Consider the following 24,852-nt stretch of genomic DNA (forward strand, 5'->3'; position numbering starts at 1 on the left):
AGAATTTCTTCTGTGAAAGGGAACTGTGTAGAGTGTACCATTTTCTCGTCACATTCAAGTTTAAACTTGATTAGGAATGTTTCTTTTTCACTTTATAAAATATTTTAAAATATCACCAAGAAGCATAGTCAGGGCATGTAATTCACTGCATTAGGGACTGTGTGACATCTGAATATGTCACTTGCTTTACCTATCCGTATGCTGAATTGGATTGTATAATGTGAAGAATCGTCACTACACAAGCAGCTAACAGCTTATTCAATGGACTATCACAGCTCTGTTTCTACTTTGCTAGAGGACACAAAGAAGTGTGGTTGGGAGGTGGAGGAGTTGCGGAAGAAAGTTTGGGGGTTTTATATATATATACACACACACACACATATATATACGTATTAATCACATATAATCTCTAAAAATTACATAGGGAATTCAGTTTTTCTTCTTACTGTGCCGAAATGGGAAGTTAATTTCAAAGAATGTGAAAGCACAACACAGAGGAATTTTAGACCTACTTTAGCTTTAAGTAGAGATCTCAGTGAAAATATCACCGAGTGCTTTCAGAGTTCCTAACATCATCCACTGAAGCTGGAGACCTGCAGACTACCAGCAACTTAACAAAGTGTCCAATTAAAAAACCCTTCTCAGTAAAAGCTATTGTTTCTTGTAGTTCCTCTGACTGACCCACAGTTCTATCTAATTCCAAGATTTTATAATTTTATCATATCTTTTCCCATCACTGCAAAATAAACTTCAAGACACATCTAAGCAAAAGCTATAAGTGAACTAACATAGATTTGCTGAGGAAATATATGTTGAATACATATACCTAAACAGGCACACACACGTTTGTGTCCCCCAAACATACACAGAGTGTAACAGTACATAAAAATAAATGGCCAGTTACCCCATGATTCCACCCAGAATAACCTATAACTAATAAAAGGTATATTATACCATAGAAAATGCAAAGCTTTCACGGTAATATCACAGCACTGCTGATTTCAACAAAGCAGAAATTATATTGCACCACACGTACAGCAGAAAGGTAAGAAACAATGGGAAGAATTTTTCCCTGAATGAGAGTCGAAAGGGATATTCAGAAATGCCTGGCTAAAAACACATATTACTATTAATCTTGGCCATGATCCCCAATTCAAAAGCAAGCCTCCACGACACAGGGCTCCCGATCCAATACTAGGCTTTCTTACCACTCATGTCTATGACCTATTTACCACCATCAGATGTTGTAGTACTTCTCAAGCCCTCCCAAAGCTTTTGTATCTCACCACCGAATAACCAGTGCCCAGTGTCTCTTCCCCATGTTTCCCACCCTCCCGACGCCACAGAGCACTACATCACATTTCCCATCTTTCTGAAACACAGCATTTCCACAACCTCACCCCAAGTCGCCACAGCCTCACTGCACTCCTGCTCCACGCCACCACCACCTCCACCCTACAGATCTCCCACACATCCCAATGCTTTCCAAGGCCAGAAGCACAGCATGGTGCTTTCCCAGCCATACCCCAAAATCCAGCCTCCCTGCAACACACTACCTTTCCACTGACTCCCACTGCAGTACCCTGAAATGTGCTGACTCGAGCCAGTAGGCACTTTCCTCCCCTCTGAACAGAGCTGCCCCATGCCCAGTAAGCCATCACCACACCAGACAGGACAGACACCTCCAGCCCACCACACCGGTCACTCCTCAGTGGGATGCTCCCATCCACGCAGGTGCTGGGCATCATGGCCAGCTGGGAGGCAGCAAGAATTCAGACCAGCCAAGGTGGGCAGCAGAGGATAGCAAAGAGCAGACAGGCAAAAGATGAGGGAGGGATGCAGATGGAGAGGTAAGAGAGAAGAAAGGAAGAGATACCAGGAAGAGAGGGAGAGAGAAATGACAGACAAGGGATTTTACCTGGCCATAAACCATCCAGAATTAAGGATTAATTAAGGATTAAATTAAGGACCACAAGCCTTGGCACCCCCACTACGGACTGTAGGATGAAACTCAAAAGGGCTTCCTAAGGGGACACATTTCCTTTCATCTTTAACAATAATAATTACTCAGGCTTTTCTAAGCTTCAGGAAAAGACCAAGTATTTGAAAACAAGAAACTCAAAAGACTGTGACACTTTAACAGAAGAAAGTGAAAGCTCTTTTTTAAAATGGTGAAAGAAAAAAAAAAAGAGAGGAAGGAGAGCAATAAAAGGCATTTTCTTTAAAAGAAAGAAATCCTAAAAACTACACAAGATAAACATCTCAGATTTTACCATTAAATTGTACTAATTATTTTAATAGGATCTAGTATTCAAATTAATCCCACAAGACCTGTAATTCAGGTAGTTAAAAGACGGTATTACTTTATATATCCTGAAGATGTGAGGGGAGACCAAAATGGAAAGAAAATTAAAAATTAGAAAAAATAGAAAATTAGCAAAAATATTCTAGCTTAGAATGCCACAATTGCTTAAGTGCTTCAGTCAAACTGATATACTAAATAAATATAAAACGTTCTGTTTGCAACACAGCATCTGCTAATTATAAGACTAAGTCACTGTCTAATAATTTTTTGATTACACAATATAAAAAGAGCAGTAGTGACAAATATGCACAATAAACTTCAGGATGATTCTGAATGTTTGATAGTTCAGCCCTCCCACAACCTATTTTCGGAAGCTGAAATTTTAATACCATTAAACCAAAGGAGAAAGAGCTGGCAAGATACTATATACAACACCAACGACTTATCTCCAAGACTAATGGGATGTTCCTCACTACATCGTGCAGCACAGTGTGGAAATGCCCAAGCCAGCTCAAGTACAGAAAACAATCTAACAATGCAACATGAGCTTCACGAGAACTACTTAATCATTATTCCTAGAAGCCAATAAAATACAGGGTAAATTAGTCACTACTGCAGCAGAATGCTTCCAGTATCTGAATTAGGTTAGGTATCTGTATGTCATATCACATATGGCTTTCATAAAGGCCAAAGAGCCAATAATGTTCTTTTAGGATGTAAACTGTAATTCAAACTATGCCTTACTGTAGTGCAATGTCTTCCTAAAGCTAAATATATATCTGCTGCCTCTGAAGGTGTTTTACACAAGCACAAACCAATAAGAAATTAATTGCTCCACAAAAAAAGTGTTGCCCAAAAGAACACAAGTTATAATCATAGCCTTTTCATGTTATTAAATACCTTTACCTACAGAAGTCATATAAAAAAAATGAAGGTACTAATGAGTTCTGTCCACACCATTTCTCAATTCAAATCAGGAAGCAGACAGCAAGAACCACAGTAAAAAGTTTTGGGGGTTTCTTTGTTTTTTTAAGTCAAACGCTAGTGCGAGTCATACAAGTACAAACTAAAAATGCCTCTAAAAGTAACTAAGAAGGACTCACCAAGTTCATTGAGACTCTGGGCAGCTTTTGTTATCTCTCTGCTTCCTCCTTGCAGTTGTCCTTGAAGTCTCTTACTGAGATACAAGATGCGTATTATCCTCCGCAGCAAGTCACAGGCAGCCTGTAGAGAAATCGTAGCATTAGGGGATATTATCAGTATATTATGATCACATAATATTAGGCATCAAATATGGAAATATTTTAACCAAAAAATTAAATATGAATGTGCATAAAAACAAGGAACTTTAGAACACTGAAACCCCTTTTTTCAGGATTTTTTAAACATGATTTTATGCAATATAGACCAATACTTTCAAAAGCTGGTAATTACATTCACAAGGCTACTGAGATTATGCTGTCATTATTAGTTAAAAAAAAAAGGAAACTCAGAACCCTATGACAGAGACATGTTCTATTTCTAACTAAAGTGAGATTTATTTTACATTGTGCATCTCTCCTCAATATTCCTCCCCTCTGTAAGCTTTAGTAAAATTAAGAAGTTGGTCTTACCAATCAAATATTGATCCAAAATAAGCAAAATGGCAGCACTTACTTCAAAGGACAATAAAACTTAAAGGCTAAATTGTTATTACAGGTATTGACTCCTTAAGGTAGGAATATATGCAAAAACTCATTTTAAGCGAAACTTTCCTAAGACCAGTCACCTTCATTCAGCCATCTGTTAGTCACATGCTTTCATAGGTTTATTAAAATACACGGCATTCTTGGCTAAAAAGTAAGAAGATGGATGCATATGTAAATTTTTAGGAAATGTATTTGTGTATGTTTTCGTTAGCACCAATTTAAGAAAAAAGGCATTGCTGACATCTGAATCAAACATAATAGTTTCATAATTTTTCACTCAAGTAAGATCTTGAAACAGGTCTTCTCCTTCAACACAGTAAATAATAGAGACAGAGAAATAGTACGAGTTACATCAAGTGTAGAGTTCCTCTAGGGCTGCATTGGGTCGGTGGGGCTAGGAGGTACAGGCTACAGGAGAAGCAACGTTCTAGAGTGGGTAACATCTAAACTAGAATTCAGAAATGCAATTCAGGAGAAGGTTAAAAAGTATGTGGATTTCAGTACAGTCACAGGTACAGTCCAACATCTGCAATCAGATTAACAAGAGAGGTAAATGAGAAATTTGGAATGAGTAAGACATAGTTGTTCTGAGGTATTTTCCCTGGTATGGAAGGCAAAGCATCCTGAAATATTTACCTTATGGATATCAAAATTAAATTAAAATTACTTTTTAAAAAATTTAGTATCTGACAGACTTTGAGCCTCTTTTTTAGACTCAAGTTAATGTCTTGGAAACTAATGTTAAAGTACACATATGAAACATACACAAGTGAGTCATTTCAATCAATATTCAGTGGACTGCACAACTTGTCAGCAGCCCCTACACCAGCACAAACCAATCAAAATACAAATATTTATAGTCTAATTTTATTAAACATCTAGACAGAACAAAAAGGACAAATTAGACAAAGCCCCACTGAGGCAGATCACCAAAAGCACAATTACTCTTGCTGCTTTTGGCTCTGTATCACATAGTCTGAAGTGCAAGTTTCCTAAGCATTCTAAGACAATTTAACCACATGATTTCTATTACCGTTAGTGAGAACCAAGTGGGGCTTACCCTACTTTGAGAGATTAACGTATTAGTTTTTATTAATTCATTTCTTTAATTAGAAAAATTTTGATCCACATATCACTTTCATATCTGTGAACTAAATTTCTGCAAGATGAATCAAAAATAGCTTTTTATATAGTGCATTGTGCTTCACCAAATAAGAGGGCATAGTATTACTACTTTGCTTTCAAATTGAATTACTCTCTAATCCAATTGTGTACCTCTGGCTAATGTTTTTCCCTAGGAATTCAACTTCAGTTATCTTCTGACCATCTTTTACTTTACATGCCAAAAGATTATTTCTTTTTCATTTGATTGTTGCTCATTATCTCCTATCCCAAGAAACAATCTTTTAAAAGGACTATCAAACTGAATAAGAGATGGGAAAAGTCACATTTAGACACGAGCAAAAAAAGGTTTTAAATTCTGGCCCTGTGAATTAGAAGGAGGAGAAAAATCCCAAGACACTGAAGATGCACTCTTAACTTCACAGCAATTGCTACTGCATTGTGCCCTTGACAAAGATTCTGTTTCACCCAAGTATTTCCATTTACATGAGTTGTTCAACCTAATAAAACTCCCAGTCACTGTAAAAGAATGCAATATATAAGGACCATGTAATGGAAATAAAAAATTTTATCTACTAGTGGAGTTGTTCACAGATGCTAGATCCTCTAACCTGACCACCTGCATAACAGAAGTTCGAATTAATTCCAGAAACATTCCCTTCCTGAGTTGATACAGTATGCTTCTCTAAAGGAGATGCTTTCATCCAAGAAGGAATGAATTCCACTGTTCAAGCAAGAATTAATTTGGAAAAGGCCAGTGCCCTGAGTTAGTCTCAGTGGTTTTAGTAAAATTAAAAATAAAACCCGATTTTTCTGGAGATTACATGTTAGTATCTCCTGAAATTTAAAGCAACATATCAACACTAACAGATATTATTGCTACAATTCAAGCAATCAACTAGCCTCTTACTTTTAATCTCAAGTTAGTTTTAAGAAATTATTGAAAGATTTAATTATAAAGAGAGGACCACTTGAAAATGTGCCAGTGTGTAGCTCATATATGCAGTTGCATATATCTGCTAGATCATAATGTAATTGAATGTATATATAACAGAAGCCTGAAGAAAGATGAGACAGTCCACTATCTTCAGACTACATGTACTGTTTAGTTACAGTAGCACCTGGATGAAATCTGATACTGGTGAATATTTTAAAGAGAGAATAACTTTAAAATACAGAATTATTATTTTTTAAAAGGTTTTAAAAATGTGGCTTTTATAAGGATTTTTAAACACGGAGATATCTGAAATTAAGAGAACACGTAGAAACACTTGGTTAAACAGAGCTGCACAGAAAATAACCCTCTGAAAGACAAACTCTGTCCACATATTTCAGCTGTTAACTATTCCCATTTAGCTTGTGATCTACTATGGAAAGACTCAGAAGAGGACAGTATGATTTAAAGTAGGAAGTAAGCTTTGTGAGTCTGCTGTTCCCCTGGGATGCCACAAAGCTCTAAGAGCAGAGCAAGACATAATATAGACAAGCACACAGCAGAGATTTAGAATTCAGGACTAGATTTGAAGTTTGACAATGAATTTGCAGTGAGAATGTTTATGAAAAAGTCAGACTATATTAAAAACAATTAAGGATAGCAAAATCCAGCTTTATGCAAGCCAAATATTCCTTCAGTTTGTGAGCAGTCCCACAGCAATCAATTGAGAAGCACTAAAATAATACCATCATGAGTACAAGAGGCCCTACAGCTTTTGACAGAGAGCAACCTCTTTTATCAGTCACCTACCTTTTTCTACTTATTCTACCAACTGTACATCAACTCATAAAATTAGCAATTTTGAAAGTGTCCCATGCCACAAGTCTTGCATTTGGGAGCAATTTCATGTCATAAACCCTGCCACCTCCAGGAAGTGAACTGTTTGCTGTGCTGCTGCCCTTTCTTCCTGAACAAACAAGGCAGCCAGGTCAACAGACAACAGCAGTGCATCTTGGGGAGGCAGGACAGTTGAGATTTCGAAGGCCTGTTGACTCAACTCTCCATAAGTCCAGCTTCATTTCATAATTCAGGTGTCCTGACCCTCAACTCCTCCCAGCAGTGTTGCGCAACATAAAGCTCTCACTATCTATCTGCCAATACAAGAAGGGACAGCAGCTCTCAGGCCAAGGATGGACTCTCACTGGCAGAGAAGCTGGAATCATCGTTTCTCTTTCTACTATGAGGTAAGTAAGTGGATTTGGATGCTAGGAGGGGTAGCTTAGCAGGCTCCCCTTACCCTGCACCTCTTTCTTCTGACATACAGCTAAGAAAAGCCAGATATTACAAATTCCCTGGTACAGGCTGAATAATACTGACCCTGGATGCATGCTGCTTTCACACCACAGGAAAATCCATGTAACCCTGCTACAGCAAAGAGGAGCAAAGAGCACCCAAGAAATGTTTCCTAAGTTCAGGGACTCATGCTTCTCAGACATCCTTCTGCAGTTTGACTTTGTGTAAGCTCAGGGCAGAAATGATCTTCATCTTTAGCCCCAAATTCCCACAACCCTTTCCACAGCTGCAACATACATCAGAGAACAAAAAAAAAATCTGCACTTAACCTGCCACATGGAAGTCACAGAAGTTTTGCCCAGTGGCATAAACAGCAACAGCTGCAGTTGAAAAGAACAGGAGAAGCAGCTGGACAAACTGGCTGAATAGAGTGTTAAGAGCTTCCTGCTGAAGTTCACTGCTACTGAAAGTAATGCAGAAAATAGTAGAAGTTCAGCTGAGAGACTAGTGCAGCTGCTCCACCAGCCCCCAGACTAGAAACTGCATGACAGTTTGCAGCTTCATCTACCCTGCTGTATAACAGCAGTCACCCGCAGATGGCAATCTACTTGAGGGTACATCCACAGCTCAAATTTCAGCTACTAAAAGGTAAGTTCCTAGTTCTGCAAAGCTAAGGTAAACTTGTGAAGACAAATAGTTCAAACAATAGCTCATTAAACACTTGTGGATTTGGAGTTGTGTTGCTTTTCAAACTGAATAGAATGCAGCTACATGACTGAAGATCTATGGAATAGTTTTCAACTATTATAAAATTAACAATGGAAGTGTTTGACACTTACGTCACCATTGTTGTGATAAGCTCTCTCCCACTGCTATCCTCTAACAGAGGTCTACATTCTACTGTAGACTGCACTTACATTCAAAAGACAGGGATAACTATGTACCTGGGCTTATAAAACTCCAGAACCACAACTGTCTCCATAAGTTGCATCTTTACTATTTTGAAAGAATTAATTCCCAAACTCTTTACTAAGCTGCAGTCAAGCACACATTAACTTAGAGGAGAAAAGCATCTTCTACACAATGGCACCATAACATTAAATACCAAAATTACACAAACAGTAATGAGAATCTAATTAATCTGTACTCAGATAACCCTTCCCTCTTCCCTCCATCTCTACAAAAACTCACTGAGCTAGTGCAAAGGTCAGTTTCCTACTTTGTAATATGCAGCACTTCTCAGTAGCTCATGAAAAGACACACAAATACTGATTTTCATTGAGAAATACTGACAACAAATTACAGGCTACTGGAGTATGAAAATCCCACCCATGTCTGACAACTGGGAAACAATACATGTCCAAAAAGATTTTTTTAAAATGCATTTTTAATACAATAACTTACTTGAAGTTTTGCTAGCTGAGCTGTGCGAGACACTATTTTGTTGTAGGGGTCAACAATTTTGACTCTAATTCTAAAAATAAGAAGATAAATTTATTTATAGCAGTATTAATAAATAACATTATAGAACAATTAAAATTTATACTTTCTAATTGCATAATGAATGGCTTACCTATCAACAGTACTTTGTAGAGCACCAATTCTAGTCTGCATCATTTGGAGGACACCTGCAAAATAAAGCAGATTTTTTACATGGAACACTCGTCAATTATAGAAAGAACTATTCTTCAAATCATAGTAACTACTGCAGACTAGCCTAAAAAAAGAACAGTTTCCCTCTTTACAACAAAGCATTCAAACAGATTGAAATTAATAAAACACAGCACATTTGGAAATAAACCGAGCAGGTAATAGATCACTTACTGAATGCTATGGAAAATTTATTGGCAGAGAACACAAACCTACAGAAGAAATATCACTCTGGTGAAATATCACTCACAAATTCATCATATGTTAAGTTTCAAATAATATTTAGAGCATGTTGCTTTCTAAGAGAATGACGATCAGGACTGCTATTCAAAGGCATATAACCTGCTACAAACACCTGAATATGATATACAGAAATGGCACAACCTATTTAACACTATTTATTTAACACAGTGACTAGACAGGTCAGAGAAACCAACAGACAACGAGGACTGAGAAGAGAACCAATTCTATTTCAAGGTTTTCTTCCTGTGCATAAGCATCTTTAGCAAAACGTAAGGTATCAATGTCATTGTGCAGTCATCTAATTTAGATTACAAACAGAGCAAACTACCCTAATCATGTTTGTTCCAGATTAGTTTGGCAAAGCAGCACAAAGAAAGTCCACAAGCATGCTTGTTCTTTTCTTGTTAAATTGCAAACAAAGTAGTCAAGGGTAGCAGTCATTTTTGCAATATGGAATCAGCCTGCTGAGAATTTAATTAAGTTACGCAAACCCAGGTCTATGAAATTATTTTTGTTCCAGTTATTGTTAGCATTCTCAAACATACTACATTTTTTTAAAGCCCTGTTTACAAGCATGTCATCATTAAATTGGATAAAACTGCAATATGATACAGTAAGATGGAAGATAAACACAACTACTGCTAATAGTTTTATTCAACTTGTCCTATACTGGGACTATATCTCATGTATTTTGTATAAATATGCCAAGCCCCATCTTCTCCACATTTCAGAATTATTAACTTGGCTTAGTGACAGACTCAGGAGTTCTCTGACATTTATACATGAAAAGGTAGGTATGCAATTCTCACACATCAGAGGATGAAGATATGAGATACAGTGAAAACCTGGCAAAATAGGCTGAATTTTCTACACATTGCAATAATGAGGGAGGGTCAGTAGCATGACATTGCTGCATTAATGACTGTGACATTGCTATAAAGCATACAGCAGTCCTCTTGCCAAAAGGCAGAATTAGGAGGGGTAAAAAGGCAATCTACCCTCTCCATCAGCTGCGTAAGATACGGGATGATACTACTTAGCCTATCTTGAGCTGACAGGTAGTTCAAGATATCTATTGAGCTACCTATAGACAGACAAGAGTATGTATACCAGATCAGTGTACCATTAAAAAAGTGCACAGACCTAAAAAAGAAAGGACTCTACAAGCTGGGTGTATCAATTTGAAACATTTAATGAGATTCACTTTCATACATCCAAATGATTGTGCATGCTGTGAATTAGTTCCATAATCTTCACTTGCTAACTTTCTTGATAAACATACCAAGAGCTATGTGTTTCTAATTTCATAATTAAAATTTCTATTGACATCCATTTTCTTCTTATGAATTTTGACTCAGTGTTTCTTCTACAGCGACCATATGTCATGTGTAGCACAAGCAGGGCAGAGAGAAGAAAGTTTTCCAAAACTTAAAACATCATCTTTGTGTGACTTTTGATTTTCTTGGCAGCTACAGACTGAAGTTTCTACTGATGTCTCAAGTATCAAAGACTTTTTGGGATTAGAACCTCTGCATGCTTCTCCTTCCCTCACACACAGAAAAGGCCTCTTAAAAAGCATAACCCTAAGTAAATGGAGAAATTTCAACAAATTTGTTGAACAACGAATGTTGAACAACGAATGTTGAACAACGAATGAATTACGTTTTATTTTTACTTTGGGTTATTAGCTGTAAAACATGCATTGTTTACCACACCTGCCTTACAGAAATGCTTTGGAACTGAATAGTTCTTGTGAAGTACTTCATTCTTTCCTCAGAGCAATTTTAGGAAGGAATGCCTTCAGAAACAACCATGATTTCAGAAAGCACAATTCCACTGAGCACAAATTGCTAAAGATTGTGACTGGGAGGTATTTATCAATCACAAGATTGACTACAGATTCCTATCTACTTATTTGGAGGATGAACACAGATTCCAGTCTTCTTATGCTTAATTTTCCAACTGGTTAAAAAGCTGTTCAGGAGTTACCATTGCTAGATTAAATAGGCATTTCTTTATTTTTATAGCTATATGCAAATGCTAACAATAGAATACTGTATGCAACAAGTTCCAAAGACTAAGGAGATTCTATAACTGTCAGTAACCAGAAACTCTCTGGTTATACCAAAAACCTGGAAGAAGAAGAAGGAACAAAGATAAATTACTTAGCAAGTTACAAAATGGAAGGGGACAAGGGGATATGCTTGGATCCCATAGTATATGCAAATTAGCATGTTATAGAGGTAAATATATTTCTGTGCAAAAAAAACCCCAAAACCACATGAAGTTCCCAGCAAGTGACAAAGAGCAGAATGGCAGGTCTGATGAGCTCCTGGCACAAGAACAATACACTGCAACCATTTTTCCATACAGATTCAATGGTTCCCAAGTAAGGCCTCTGAAAGTCAGCAGTTTACGTTAAAATCCAGATCCCAAACACTGGAACAACACAAAAGTATGTATTTAACTTAGTAGCCCCTTACTAGGAAAAAAAAATCTCAACACAGTTAAGATTATGTGTTAAAGCCTCCTTGGTAAAGATTTGCAAACTATGCAACACATGCAACACAACGTGCACAAACTTGGTAGTTACAGCAACAGATATCAGCTAATGTTGCAACAAAATCAGGCTTATTTAGAAAAATATATTAAAAGGTCAAAAAGACTTCATTGCTAAAGTTGCTCAGAACTGATTATCAAAATACGTTTTCCTATGAAGCAGTTACTCCAGAGAAGTATCAGCCAAATCTTCTCCCTGGAGCTCCACCTACTGACATCAAAAAAAACCTGCTACATGTTACTCCTCAGAAGTAAGATCCGTAGCCTTAACATCAGGGGCCAAAGTTGGCAGTGACTGACATTCCCTGCACAGATGTTAAAAGTGCTTCCTCCATTGTAAGAAGTAGCAAGCATAATATCATGGTATTTACCTTCCAGGGATTCAATTCCAGTTGCTTGGGCCAACAGGTCTTCATGTCTTGCAACAACCTTAAAAAAAAATATAATAGAGAAATCAAGACAGCAAAATGGGGATGTGTGCCTGATAGGAAAAATAACATATCATAATTGCTACATTAGGCATTAAAGTATCATCATCCCTACATTAGGCAGACACAGGAAAAAGCAGCCACATCTTAAAGGTGAAAGGGTTTTCAGAACACGTTTTAATTCACAGAAGCGGCAAGCTCAGAACGAGAAGAGGGTCAGTAACTGCAGTAACTGACATCTTAATTCAAGCCAGCAGACCAATCACATTTCAACACACCTTCATATATAATAATAATTGTAAATGTAAGCTCATTAATCACACAGTAATAATGTATATTTACATTTCTAATATTTTATTTTCTATTTATGACATTTAGAAACTAGTTCCCAAATAATTTACCAGTTGGGGCAGGGAGGAAGCAGGTTTTGAAACTACACACAAACTTAGCATGTGTTGTCATTGCAAGGTGCACTGTGAATTTGTGGTATCTGCATAGATTTTAACAAAAAGCCTTCTACTATTCAAACTCAAAAGCCTTTCTGAAGGTGTGGAGGTGTGTTAACATAGGTTATATATGCCCAGCGAAAGGTAAGCCTAGAGCCTAGGCTACTCTCCAGCACAGGACGAAAGGGTACAAGTTAAATCACTCCCTATCTTCTCACAATTGGCATCCCAAAACACAGCCGAGCATTTCTGATAGCTACATGATCATTTGGAAAGAGTCAGCGAACATCCTTACAAGGAAGAGTGGAACCTCCATATATACAGAGATTGGCTGCAGAAACTGAAAACAAAGCAGTGTATGGCTTCTTGGTAGGAGTATTAAGAGTGGGCTTGACTGAGTTAAGATTCAGATTCACTACTAGGTTTGCTGCAAGTTGTACCTTTAGTTACTGCTTGCAGAGTACACTGGGCAATTTCAGAAGCAACAAGATCATAAGATTACTAAGCTTTAGACTAGTTTATATCAACCACCCCAGAATAACAGGTACGCTTTAAACTTACTTGTAAATGAAGCTCCTTATCCAACTGACTAATACCTTGGGCAAGTTTTGCTAGTTGCTCAGCTATCACAGCCTGATGGATAGACTGGGAAGTGTAAGCTTTCACATCAAAGTCTTCTCTGAAGAAGTCAGCATAGCATTCTGAAAAAGATTTAGATTTTATCTTCAAGCTTCAGAACAGTTAATAATATTTATGGACCTAAAGCATACAGTTCTCTGACCTTCAATTTCTCCAAATGTAACAGCATTATGTTCTCTACATCGCATAACACAAATGAGGCACCTATTTGAGAACAGACCACAATCAAGAGAAACAAGTTTGGAGCTGATGACAATTCGGGGGAGGGGGGTTGTAAACGGTGAAAAAGACACATGTTCCTTTATTCCCCACAGCCTTTTCTTGAGTAGAATACACTAAAAAGTATCAACACCTTTTTCTTCAAACTTTACAGTGTAACCAGGGCGAGGCTGTCGAGGTTGTGCCCATAATCAAAGACACACCAGTCACCTTCAAGTCGCTGAGGATCGAAGTGGCATGAGACACCACTTCATGAAATCATACCAGACTCCCACAGCGGTACCGGTTTATAAAATGCTAAATTAAGAAATGATACTGCAACGATGATTTTGGATCAGCCAAGACCCGAATTTCCAGACAGCGCACACTAATATTACCAAGCACCTTCGTCCATCCTTTCAGTGCAGTTTTTTTCCCGTTAGGAGCAAGCGACCGCAGCTGCACACGCCACCTCGCAGGACCGCGCCAGTAAGACCCCTCTGCCAGCAGCGGGAGGTCTCCTCCCGAGGAGGCGGACGCTCAGCAGCCGCGGCAGCGCTCTCGGCGCCTGCCGGCCCTCCGCCGCCGAAACTTTCCGTGACTTGACAGCACGGGGTTCACCGCGCTCCTCGCCCCGTCCGCGAGCACCGGCGCCTCTCCCCCGGCTCTGCCCGCCCAGCCCAACACCGCCCTCGCAAAGGACCCTCCGTCTTCTCCGGGCCGCCCGCGGACGGGACCCCCTTCGTGGTCCCGCCGGCGGGGGCACAGCCAGGCGCTGCCGCGCTACGCCCCCCGCCCGCGCGAGCCAGCGGCGCGCCGCCGCCCCCAGCCGCCGCCGGCGGCCGCGCCTCACCGTCCGCCAGCAGCTCGGCGAGGGCCGGGGCCGGGGCCGGGGCCGGGGCCGGGGCCGGGGCCGCGCCGCCGCCTGCCCCCGCCTCCTCCATGCTGGCAGGTGCCGGGAGCCCCGCGTCACTCCCGGGCGGCGGCGCACGGTGATGATGGCGAAGGCGCGCGACGGAACGGGGCCGCCCCGCGAGCGAGCGGGCGGGCGGCGGCGGGGCGCTCGCGCACGTGGTGAGCGCGCGGGCGGGCCGGGCGGAAGCGTGGGGGCAGCGGGCCGAGCGGGAGGCCGGGGCGCGGCCTGGCCGCGGGGAGGGGCGGCGGCAGCCGGGCCGGCTGTGGCGGCGGCGGCGTGGCGCTCCTCGGGCCCGCGCCTCCGGCTCCCGGCAGGCAGCGACACGCGAGAGCGAGCTCAGGCCAGGGTAGTCGGGCCGCAGCCCCCGCCGTGCGGGGAGAGGCGGAGGGAGCTGGGCCTGTAGCGGGAGGGCGAGAGGCAGCGGGCCTAGGCTGAAGCGGGGGCGGCTCCCGCCGGACACGAGGAAAAACTTTCTCCGTGAGGCCAGTGGGACGGGGCGGGGGCTGCCCGGAGCCCCCGGCCCGGCCTCGGAGCCGGCCCTGCGCTGAGGGGCTGGGCTGGAGACCGCCCTTCCAGCCTGAGCGATCCGCACTGTAAGGAATGAAAACACAACAGTTTGCAACGGGGGTGTTACAGATTACAACGGGGCGCCGGGCCGGTGTGCACAGCTGGTGAGGGCAGAAGGCTTGTTCCCGCAAGCGAGGGACTCCTTGCGGGATGCTTTACCGAAAAGCAAGTCCCATTGAAGCTCTAATACTTTGCTGCATGGCCTGTGAGAAATAGCTGAATTACTTATACTGCAAACACTGTTTGTTTTTCCAGATGCTAAAAGGATTGTTAATTATACATGATTGGTGACATCGTAGAAACTAAACAATGCCAACTAAAAGATCCTATGGATTTGTTTCATTCTGGGCACGTTGTAAAAATATGTGCCCCTATGGTCCGCTATTCAAAGTAAGTAACTGTCGTGTCAACTATGTTTTCAGTGTATTTTGGCTGAGGAAGTTTATCTTGACTGTGAAAACAGGGATGATTACCTTTTTCTCCTTTAATTATTTAAGACGGAGATAAATGTGGGAGATGTTTTATTTTATGGTTATAGTTGGACATCCCCACAGTACTGCATGTCGGAACAGCATTTTAGAATAGCTAATCAGAAAAATGTCTTTACGATTTATCTCTTAATTTTCACGTGTCTGCAGGTTGGCTTTCAGAACCTTGGTTAGGAAATACAGTTGCGATTTGTGTTACACACCAATGATAGTGGCAGCTGATTTTGTGAGATCTGCAAAAGCTAGAGACAGCGAATTCACAACAAACAAAGGTATTTTTTTTAATAAACCATTGCCTTGTCAGAATGTTTTATGTGGTGATAAACCAAATTGGCCAAGTGAATGAAGTCTGTCACACAACTTGACATCCATTAACAATTTCAATATACTGCATCTGATTGATTGTAAAACCATAGAAATATTCTAGGTGAGAGTAAGCACATTCCGGTGATAGTGTCTCAAATGAAATACTGGAAAACCTTGTCTCCACCTGAAAATCAGGGCCTTCGGACTGATTAAGATGTGTGGTGTGTTGACCACACATAGCTGGCCAGCAGCTATGCACTCATGCAGCTGCTCACTGATTCCTCCTCCATCCTCCCCCAGCAGCACAGGGGGAGAATAGGAAGAACAAAAGCAAGAAAAACTCATGGGTCAAGATAAAGACACCTTAATTTATGGACCTAAGCACTGTGTTACGTGGACACTGTTTTGAAAATATGTAAGGGATTTTTTTTGCTTGCTGGGTTTTTAGGTAGCTTCTAGCAGTGTCTCAGCTTGATTGAGAGGATACTGCTGCCCTTTCTGACTTAAGCTCCACTACTTGAAGAGCTACTTATTTTGCACTAAAATAGAAAAATATTCAGAACAACTTGTGGTCTTTTCAGTACCAGAAGTGCACTTGCTTTGTGCATTTGTTGGATCGTCTCTTTCCATCAGTGCTCAGATATCCCCTTCCTCTTAACTGCAGCAATTGTTTATATGGAAAGTGATTGCTAAGACTGTTTGAGATCCATGTAATGCAGTAGTTGTAAAAGAGGAGAGCATGTTCCACATGACCATCTGGCTCTCTGCAGGGGCTTAGTAAATCACAAATAGTTCAGCAGACCCAAGTTGAGGAGCACTGACATTTTGATTTCCCACTTGAGGCAAAGCTGCTAAAGCTGCCTCTGCCCGTGTGTTCTCATTCCAACTCTGCATATCGCATTGTGGATAAAAATCAGCCGTGTTGGCACAGAAGAGGAAAAAGATGGTCTGGGATAAGGGAGGGCAAAGCTTGTGGGTTGTTTAGCTCCTTTCTGAAGGGTTGGTTCTGTAAGCAAGTTTCCCACCTGGCAAGACAGCCAGCCATGTCAGCATAGCAAAGGGGCAGCATGCAGGCAAGAAAGGGCAGGCTAGGAAGGGAAGCATGAAGGCTGCCGAAAAGTAGAGAATACTTAGTTTCATATATTATCTTTGTGAAACATAAGCATCTGACCAATTTCAGTCAGAAAAAGTATATGTTGAGCCAGCAACCATCTAGGACACATACATTTGTCTGAATTCCCACCTCTCTTGATAGACATACTCATTTAGTAACCATGTCCTGGTTTCGGCTGGGATAGAGTTAATTTTCTTCCTAGTAGCTGGTATAGTGCTGTGTTTTGGATTTAGTATGAGAATAATATTGATGACACGCTGATGTTTTGGCTGTTGCTAAGCGGTGTTTATACTGGTCAAGGACTTTTTTCATCTCCCCATGCTCTGCCAGGTGCCCAAGAAATGGGAGGGGGCACAGCCAGGATAGTTGATCCAAACTGACCAAAGGGCTATTCCATACCATAAGATGTCATGCCCAGTATAGAAACTGGGGGAGTTGGCCGGGGGGTAGCGATCGCTGCTCGGGGACTGGCTGGGCGTTGGTCAGCGGGTGGTGAGCGGTTGTATCTTCTTTTTTTTTTTTTTTTTTAATTTTTTTTCTTTTTCCCTCCCTTGGGTTTTGTTCCTCTCTCTTTCTTGTTGTTTTCCTTCTCATTACAATTCATTTGTTCCAATTATTAAACTGTTCTTATCTCAACCCATGAGTTTTCTTACTTTTGCTCTTCCGATTCTCTCCCCCATCCCACCAGGGGGGAGTGAGCAAGCAGCTGCGTGGTGCTTAGCTGCCGGCTGGGGCTAAACCACGACAAACCACTAGTCAGCTACCTTTATTTATTTGTGATCTAAGGCTCGCAGAATCACGAAGTAGTTGAGTTTGGAAGGACCTCTGCAGGTTATGTTATCCAGACCCCCTGCTCAAGCAGGGTCACCTAGAGCCGGTTGCCCAGGACCATGGCCAGACAGCTTTTCAATATATGAAAAACATTCAAAATTTAGAATTTCTTCTTTTTATTTTCTGGGTTTTTTTAAATCTCTAAATATCTTTTCATTGGAGTAGGTGATCATCCATTGATTGTTCAGTTTGCTGCTAAAGAAGCACAGGTTTTGTGTGACGCCGCCTGTATCGTCTGTCCTTTTGCAGATGGAATAGACCTAAACTGTGGCTGTCCTCAGAGGTAAAGTTTTGAAAAAGCTGGGTAAATATGATGAAACAATTTGAGAATAAAGAATGCTGGTCTTCATTTTCATAGTAATTTCCATCTTAACTTGAAAATACACTTTGAGAGAGAAACAGCTTTTTAACCTGTCAGAAATGTCTATGTGGCAAGACACTGTTCTGAATGTTCAGAGATGCCTGTCACCACGGTGAGACTGGGAAAACCAGGTGTATTTGCTGACTTGCCTTTTTTCATTTCTGAGATATTGAGTGTTGGCTCAGAAGTGAAGTCCATCGCTTCTCAACAGCTGTTAAATATGCATTACCAAAAAGAGCTTGCTGCAAATAATTTGGCGAGTGTTTTGAGAAATGATGTGGCAATTCCCAAAATAATGAGGCAAGTCCCTGATGTCTCAGACTTCTGTAAGTGAAAGATAGTCTCTAAAATATAATTATACGGATTATATTATTCAGGAAGTGCTGAAAAGAATTTCTTCCATCTTTTATTAGGTTTATAAGTACAGTGAATTAGTGATCTACTTCTCACTTAAATTGATAAAGATTTTGTCTCAACAGTGAAACAGAGTAGTAATGCACAAATGAAGATTCTTGCTAACTGGTTCAATTGAGAACCATTTATTATGTGCTTGTCAGGCAGTCTTTCTAAGTGAAGACCTCAAAAATAAATGTGGGAAAGCAAAAGATAATATTACGGTGCAAATACTTAATTTGTCTATTCTAATTAGGTTTTCTTGACTTAAAATTATAGTATTTGAGAAAACTCTTTTCTGGAGAGATCTGAGACTTCGGAATGGAAGTGTATTTTTTTTCTAAGCTAAATACAGTTAAGTATGCCAAACTGTAAGTTCCTTTTAGAGCAAAAATATATGCTTACATTTGAATCCTTTGTTTCTTGTGCATGCTGGTTTCACAATAACAAAACTTTGTGCACATAATCTGCCTTTATAAGAAAAATTGTTTAAGAAAAAAACTGCTGCTGTTGAGTGGAAGCACAGATTATTTCCTGCCAATCAAAATAAGGTGTTTTGCAATTGAGGGTAAACAGAATATTACTGAAATCATATCCTTACTTGCACTTCAAAAATCTTCCTTTTCAATCCAAAGTAATTTTCTGTTTAGAAGAAATCCATGATCCAATGGAAGGGGAAACATCGAACTTTATTTTATGTATGATCTAAACCATCGTTGATTAAATGTTAATTTATCTTCCTTGTGACTCCATTTTGTGGACAGAAAATTGAACTGGAAGAGATTAGTAACTTGGCCAAAGTTCTAACAGCACAACAGAGACTCAACCAGCATCTAAAAGCTGGTGTCAAACTGCAAACGAATCATTGATCTACAGCCAGTACTACCTCTGTTTACTCAACCACACATTCTAAAGGTCATAAGGAAAGAAACTGATGTATTTGACTGAAATTGATCTGCATTTTTTCAAATGTAGCATACAAATGTTCTTTTTCTTTTAAAGATGGGCAATGGCAGAAGGTTATGGTGCTTGCTTAATAAATAAACCAGAGCTCGTTCGAGATATGGTGAGACATGTACGGAATCAGGTCAACAACCCTAGATTTTCAGTATCTATTAAAATAAGGTAGGTCTAACTTAAGTGCTGTTTGTGGTACATGGAAGAATCCTTTTAATTTTTTTTAAAGAAACATGTTAGTGTAGTAGCTACACTATACTTTAATATATGTAATTCTGTTAATGTAATATTACACATTATAATAATTACCTTACGTGTGAAGACTGCTGAGATTTTTTTACCCCAGATGGTGAAAGAATATCTGCAGCAAGTAATCCCAAACTTAGATAGTGCAACCAGCACAGCCTTTAACTACTTACCCAGATAACATACTGGATGCTATAGTTTTCTTGCAATCCAAACGACATGAAAGTACAAGTTAAAAGGTCTAGGGTTCCATAAGAGAAAAGCAATGTATAGTCTATATCATCACAAGGATTTATTTTGTGAGCTGTTGGAGGCCAGAGCCACAGTTGCTGTCGGCTATAAAGGGAAGGGTAACAAAACAGGGAAGTGGTCCCCACAGCTGCTGTAAGGAACACATCCTGCTTCCCTTCATCGCTTTCTAAACTTCTGTAAACTGTTGCTTTGCATTGCTTTGTGCCACTTCATCTGCTCTTTACCCACACATCCCATGTGACTTTTGCATATTTGTCAGTTAAGTTTCAACTCAGTTTGCAATCCTTCAGGAAAGGGAAATTAGTATAAATCGGATTTTTTTTCACAAAATATGCAAAATAATAATGTTTATTTTAGAATCTTTTGGGCACCCTTGCTCAATCTCTATAAAATTTCCCATTTCCCATTTCAGAGATGTGATATAATTGGGAAATGCTAAATTAAATAGTGGTTTCAATACATTAAACTCATATGTCTTTATTAAAAAAAAACCTCTTTATTTTCCAAGAGTATTATTTTTCTTTCTTTATACTGTTACACAAATCTGTGGTAACTCCCCCTTAGGGAGGGGGGCTTTTTATACAGTTCAGGTAACTTACTATCTAATGTTTTCATTCCTTGGAATTTTAGGATCCATGAGGACTTAAAAAGAACAGTTGACCTGTGTCAAAAAGCTGAAGCAACTGGAGTTTCGTGGATTACAGTACACGGGAGAAGTGTAGAAGAAAGACATCAGCCTGTACATTATGATGCAATTAAAATAATTAAACAAAGCATGTCTATACCTGTTGTGGCTAATGGAGACATTAAAACTTTAAAAGATGCTGAAAATGTTCATCACTTGACAGGAGCAGATGGTAAGATTAAACATACTCTATTTTCTGAATAAACTTAAAAATCAGATTTCAAAGTATTTATTTTGGCTGTCAGGAGGACATGATTTGAGTGCTTTTCACTCTTTGAGGAGGCAAATGAAAGAGGATGTTTTAGATGCATTATAGACGCATAAACAGAATCACTTATAATCATCAGAGCACTAGAGCACTGTTATTCAAAGGCACAAATAATGATTTCTGAGGCAAATTACAAAAGCTCTTTGCTTAATTATGCTATCTCATCACTCAGTGGTGGAGTTCAGGGGGACCTTCAGACATTCATTCCGTCTCTTTATGGAGCTGATCATCTTTTAAAGAACTGTAAACTTCCACTTGGAAATCTCTACTTCCTGCACATAGGAGCAGATTTCTTATAGTAAGAATATGGCAGAAAAAGGAAATACTGTTAAGCCAGATACTTAACAGTTAAGATGGTTAGCTTCCAGGACACAGTGAGGCATTGCACTCTCAGATCTGTATGTATTTACCTTGTCTTACACTTCAATGCTAAAATTTGGGGGTAAAGGATCGCCTTGCAGTTACTTAGTCACAACAGATTGCTGCAACTGTCTGGTTTCAAGACATAATGGAAATTCGGTATATCTTTTGAAGAGGTGATCTCTGTCTACACACTTTGGATCTTGCAGCTAGAGAATAACAGGACAGAGAACAGCAGCTACTGTCATAAGGAAAAGTTCATGTGGCAGGTTTCTTCTGACACTATTGGTGTTTAATAGCAACAACAATAAACTAGTTGAACCAAACTGCCATGCTGCTACAGTGACTTTCTCCCCAGATACAAAGGAGGAAGGAAATACATAACAGAAAAGAATGTTCTCATAGCCCAGCTGACCTTCTTGCATAACAAAAATAAAAGCATCATTTTTTTTCAGTTGTGCACAATAGCAAAATAAATTTTTCATTTTTTATCATCCTGGGTTTTTTTTAAGAAGATACTAAGTGTGACAGATTATATGTTGACAGTGCAGGAAAACAGAATCCCTTAATCACAGAAAAATTACAATAGAACATGTATGGGTTTATCTTGACAATTTGGGATTATAGTTGCAAATACACTGGCTTGTTCAGAAAGATTTACTGCAGATCAAGAGCCCTGAGATTTATATAATTGAGACATTGAGCTCTTACTAGAAGAAGGATTCTAGGTCAGTGAATCAGCTGAGTTGCACTAAAAATTACTACATTTAGCATACTGGTACTCTTGTGTCTTTCCATCATAATTTTATGTTAAAAAGACAGGCTTGTATTTGTGTAGCAAATAAAAACAAAATATTATTGAATTGCAGTTTAAAAAGTAGGGAGGAAAGGCTTCTGTGTCCTGTGTTTCATTTCAAAATTTCTGGAAGGATACCTCCTCAAGTTGAATGTGTTGACAGGTGTTGTAGGTACTCTGAGGTTTGGACTGTTAATGGATTTCTCTGGTATAGCTATAATACTCATCCCTGTTGTTCTCCTGTTACTTGTCTGTAAGCTTTGGGTGGTTGTCCTAAGGGGTGCTATACAAAATCTACAGGAGGATTTAATGTACAATTTAAACTATCATGTAACTTACTGCTTTAATTTCCAATTTGAAGGTATAATGGTGGCTAGAGGACTCTTGGCAAACCCAGCTATGTTTGCAGGATACGAAGAGACACCGTTGAAGTGCATCCAGGACTGGGTTGACGTTGCTCTTGAGCATGGAACTCCTTTTACGTGTTTTCACCACCACTTAATGTACATGATGGAACGGATAACTTCAAAACAAGAAAAAAAAGTTTTTAATGTTTTATCAAGTACCTCAGCAGTACTAGATTATCTGAGTGACCATTATGGTGTGTGATAACTGAAAGTATTTTAGTTCTATGTAAACTTGTATTTTGCAGTTGTCGATACATTGTTAAAGTTTTAATTGGGTTCCTAGTTTTTAGTCACATTCATATACTGCATAAGTATTTTCAACACAGCATAACATTATGATCAGGGTGATACTTCATATTTTTAGTATTTTTATGTCAGCATTTTTCACTTCAGAAAATATTCCAGATTCCACAAATGTGGAATTCTATTTACAATGCACTACTACACAGAGGATTGATTATTTTAAGACTCCAGTAATTTAATTTATTTTTTCACCAGATAATTGCTTACAGCAATATGTTTGCAAAACTAGGGACTTTCTTACGTGAAACCTCCTAAAATCAGAAGGACTACTCATAAATAATACCAAGAATTTCAGACCAAAAGAATACAGAGGGAGCAATTACAGAATTTGTTGCTTTAAGTGCCATAAGCTGTACTTTTAAATTTGAGTAGATTTTTCAAGCTTAAAGACTGTGAGGCCTTGAAGCCCAGCATAGTATCCTCTTTTAAATGTTCCTTATTAAGATTAGATGTTCCTTTTGCAGACTAAAACTTTCTAAACTTACTTACAACTCAGAAAAATTCCACACCTCATATCGTGAAAGAAACCTGGAATAGATAAATGATGACAGAAAGAAGGAAAGAGTAAAATGAAGAGATGGTTTAAACTAAGTACAAACTTAGCTGAATCTAAAATACAAGACTTGAAAGTTCAATCTAACTAAATTCAGTTTTGTTTATCTACTGTATAATAATTATATAAAAGATTAAATCCCTGTCGTCTACCAAAACGGAACTTTATAGGTCAAAGAAAAGCTGACAGATTCTCTCAGTGGGGCTCTCGCAGTCCTTTCTGCCTGCTGGCATGTTTCTTATCAAAGCATGACAGCCACTTGGCTTTGAATATTTGTATAGGAGGGAAATAGTGAAAATTAGAACAAGATAATAACTTTACGCACCAGCTGCCTTTGTTCTGCAAGGGAAATTTCACAAATCTGTGCAGTACAATTATTTGTAATCAAATAATTTGTTTTCTTTATATGTTTACACAGAAATTCATACCAGAAATTGCTTAGTATTCTGACTCTGATACTTCTGTGAATATACAACTGAATAGTTCTAAATTTTCTAAATAAATTATTTGGTTTTGTATACAATTGTAATTTTTTTTTATTACACTGTAGACTATGACAACCTGGGGGAGGTGAGGTTGCTTTTGATGCTACTCCCCAAATCTTTTAATTGTTTAGATATCTAAATTCTCACAATTTTTTTAACGCAATGGCATAAAAGACTTGATCATTTTTCAGAGCGGATATGTCTGATTCAGTCATACGAACAAAAGTTTGAAAGGCGTGCCCTGAGTCATCAAGTCTAGTTCACTGTTTAAGACAGTGAAGTTACATAACTCTTCTGATATGGTCACCGTCCTGATGTGTTAACAAATGGGAAAACCACAGACATGCTTTGCTATCTTAGGCTAATTGAGACAATCTCTACAACCTTTCTTGGTACAATAGGTTCTCCATTTCTTCAGACAACTATTTTTTTCACTCTTCAGGATTGTAATGTTTTCTTGACATTGGATGAGCACAATGATGTATAGCGTTCCAGGTAAAACCCCAGCAATGTCTTCTGCAGTTAATATTTCTCTTTCTAATGCCTCATTTTTCCTCAGCTAATACTCATCATGTAATTTATGAGCTCCTAGTTTTACAGCAAAAGTTCTTATTTCCCAGCTGCATGACATTGTATTTTGTACTGCTGAATTTCCAGTCTCTAGTTCATCCAACTGTAGTGCAATTCTCAGTTCTCCTCGGTTCTGAGAATGCCTCCAGCCTTCAGCATCAAAATTAAAAAGTAAAACTATACAACTGAATTGTAGAAGAAAGGGATTCTTGAAAGTATTAACCAAGCCCTGTGTTAGCACTTTCTTAAGATTTTTATAGTTTGGCAAGCAAATATTATTTATTATAATCAAATAACACAAATACAAGGCTTTTTTTTTTTTAATAGTGGGGAAATTGAATTTTAGAGGACTTGAAATACCTTGACCTCTTTAGGAATTGAATACTTGATGATTTTGAAGGCAGCAGTTGTTGTGCCTGTGTGAGATCAATCACAGAGATTTCTGCCTGAAGTATAAGACCTAGGTTGCTGTTAATATCGCTAGTAATT

General features: G+C 39.2%; 2 protein-coding genes across 7 annotated transcripts in view; one reads left to right on the forward strand and one right to left on the reverse strand.

The window, feature by feature from the left end:
* COG5 (component of oligomeric golgi complex 5) overlaps nucleotides 1-14,596 on the reverse strand; it is a 192,517-nt gene extending 177,921 nt beyond the window's left edge. For 2 of the 3 annotated variants that reach the window (XM_072859635.1, XM_072859622.1), the window contains exons 1-6: nucleotides 14,359-14,596; nucleotides 13,230-13,369; nucleotides 12,166-12,223; nucleotides 8,916-8,970; nucleotides 8,747-8,816; nucleotides 3,409-3,529 (exon numbers count right to left, since the gene is read on the reverse strand). In XM_072859635.1, the coding sequence (XP_072715736.1) occupies nucleotides 3,409-3,529; nucleotides 8,747-8,816; nucleotides 8,916-8,970; nucleotides 12,166-12,223; nucleotides 13,230-13,369; nucleotides 14,359-14,449 (535 nt within the window). In that variant the 5' untranslated portion in view covers nucleotides 14,450-14,596. Of the gene's footprint in view, nucleotides 1-3,408; nucleotides 3,530-8,746; nucleotides 8,817-8,915; nucleotides 8,971-12,165; nucleotides 12,224-13,229; nucleotides 13,370-13,449; nucleotides 13,507-14,358 lie in introns of those variants that run through there. The other variant, XM_072859628.1, reaches the window with a different exon arrangement.
* DUS4L (dihydrouridine synthase 4 like) lies at nucleotides 14,502-24,370 on the forward strand. Of its 4 annotated transcripts, none has more exons than XM_072859694.1 (7): nucleotides 14,502-14,579; nucleotides 15,244-15,378; nucleotides 15,627-15,748; nucleotides 17,890-18,010; nucleotides 19,484-19,606; nucleotides 20,567-20,793; nucleotides 22,407-24,370. In XM_072859694.1, the coding sequence occupies exons 2-7, from the start codon at nucleotides 15,269-15,271 to the stop codon at nucleotides 22,652-22,654; spliced, it is 951 nt and encodes a 316-aa protein (XP_072715795.1). In that variant the 5' UTR covers nucleotides 14,502-14,579; nucleotides 15,244-15,268; the 3' UTR covers nucleotides 22,655-24,370. The 4 variants fall into 4 exon arrangements, with proteins under 4 accessions (XP_072715795.1, XP_072715787.1, XP_072715804.1 ...); XM_072859686.1 differs by lacking the exon at nucleotides 14,502-14,579 and adding an exon at nucleotides 14,591-15,092; XM_072859703.1 differs by lacking the exon at nucleotides 14,502-14,579 and adding an exon at nucleotides 14,591-15,014.
* Nucleotides 24,371-24,852: the final 482 nt, after the last annotated feature.

Source organism: Ciconia boyciana, chromosome 1 (genome assembly GCF_034638445.1).
Source record: "Ciconia boyciana chromosome 1, ASM3463844v1, whole genome shotgun sequence".
Taxonomy (NCBI): Eukaryota; Metazoa; Chordata; class Aves; order Ciconiiformes; family Ciconiidae; genus Ciconia; species Ciconia boyciana.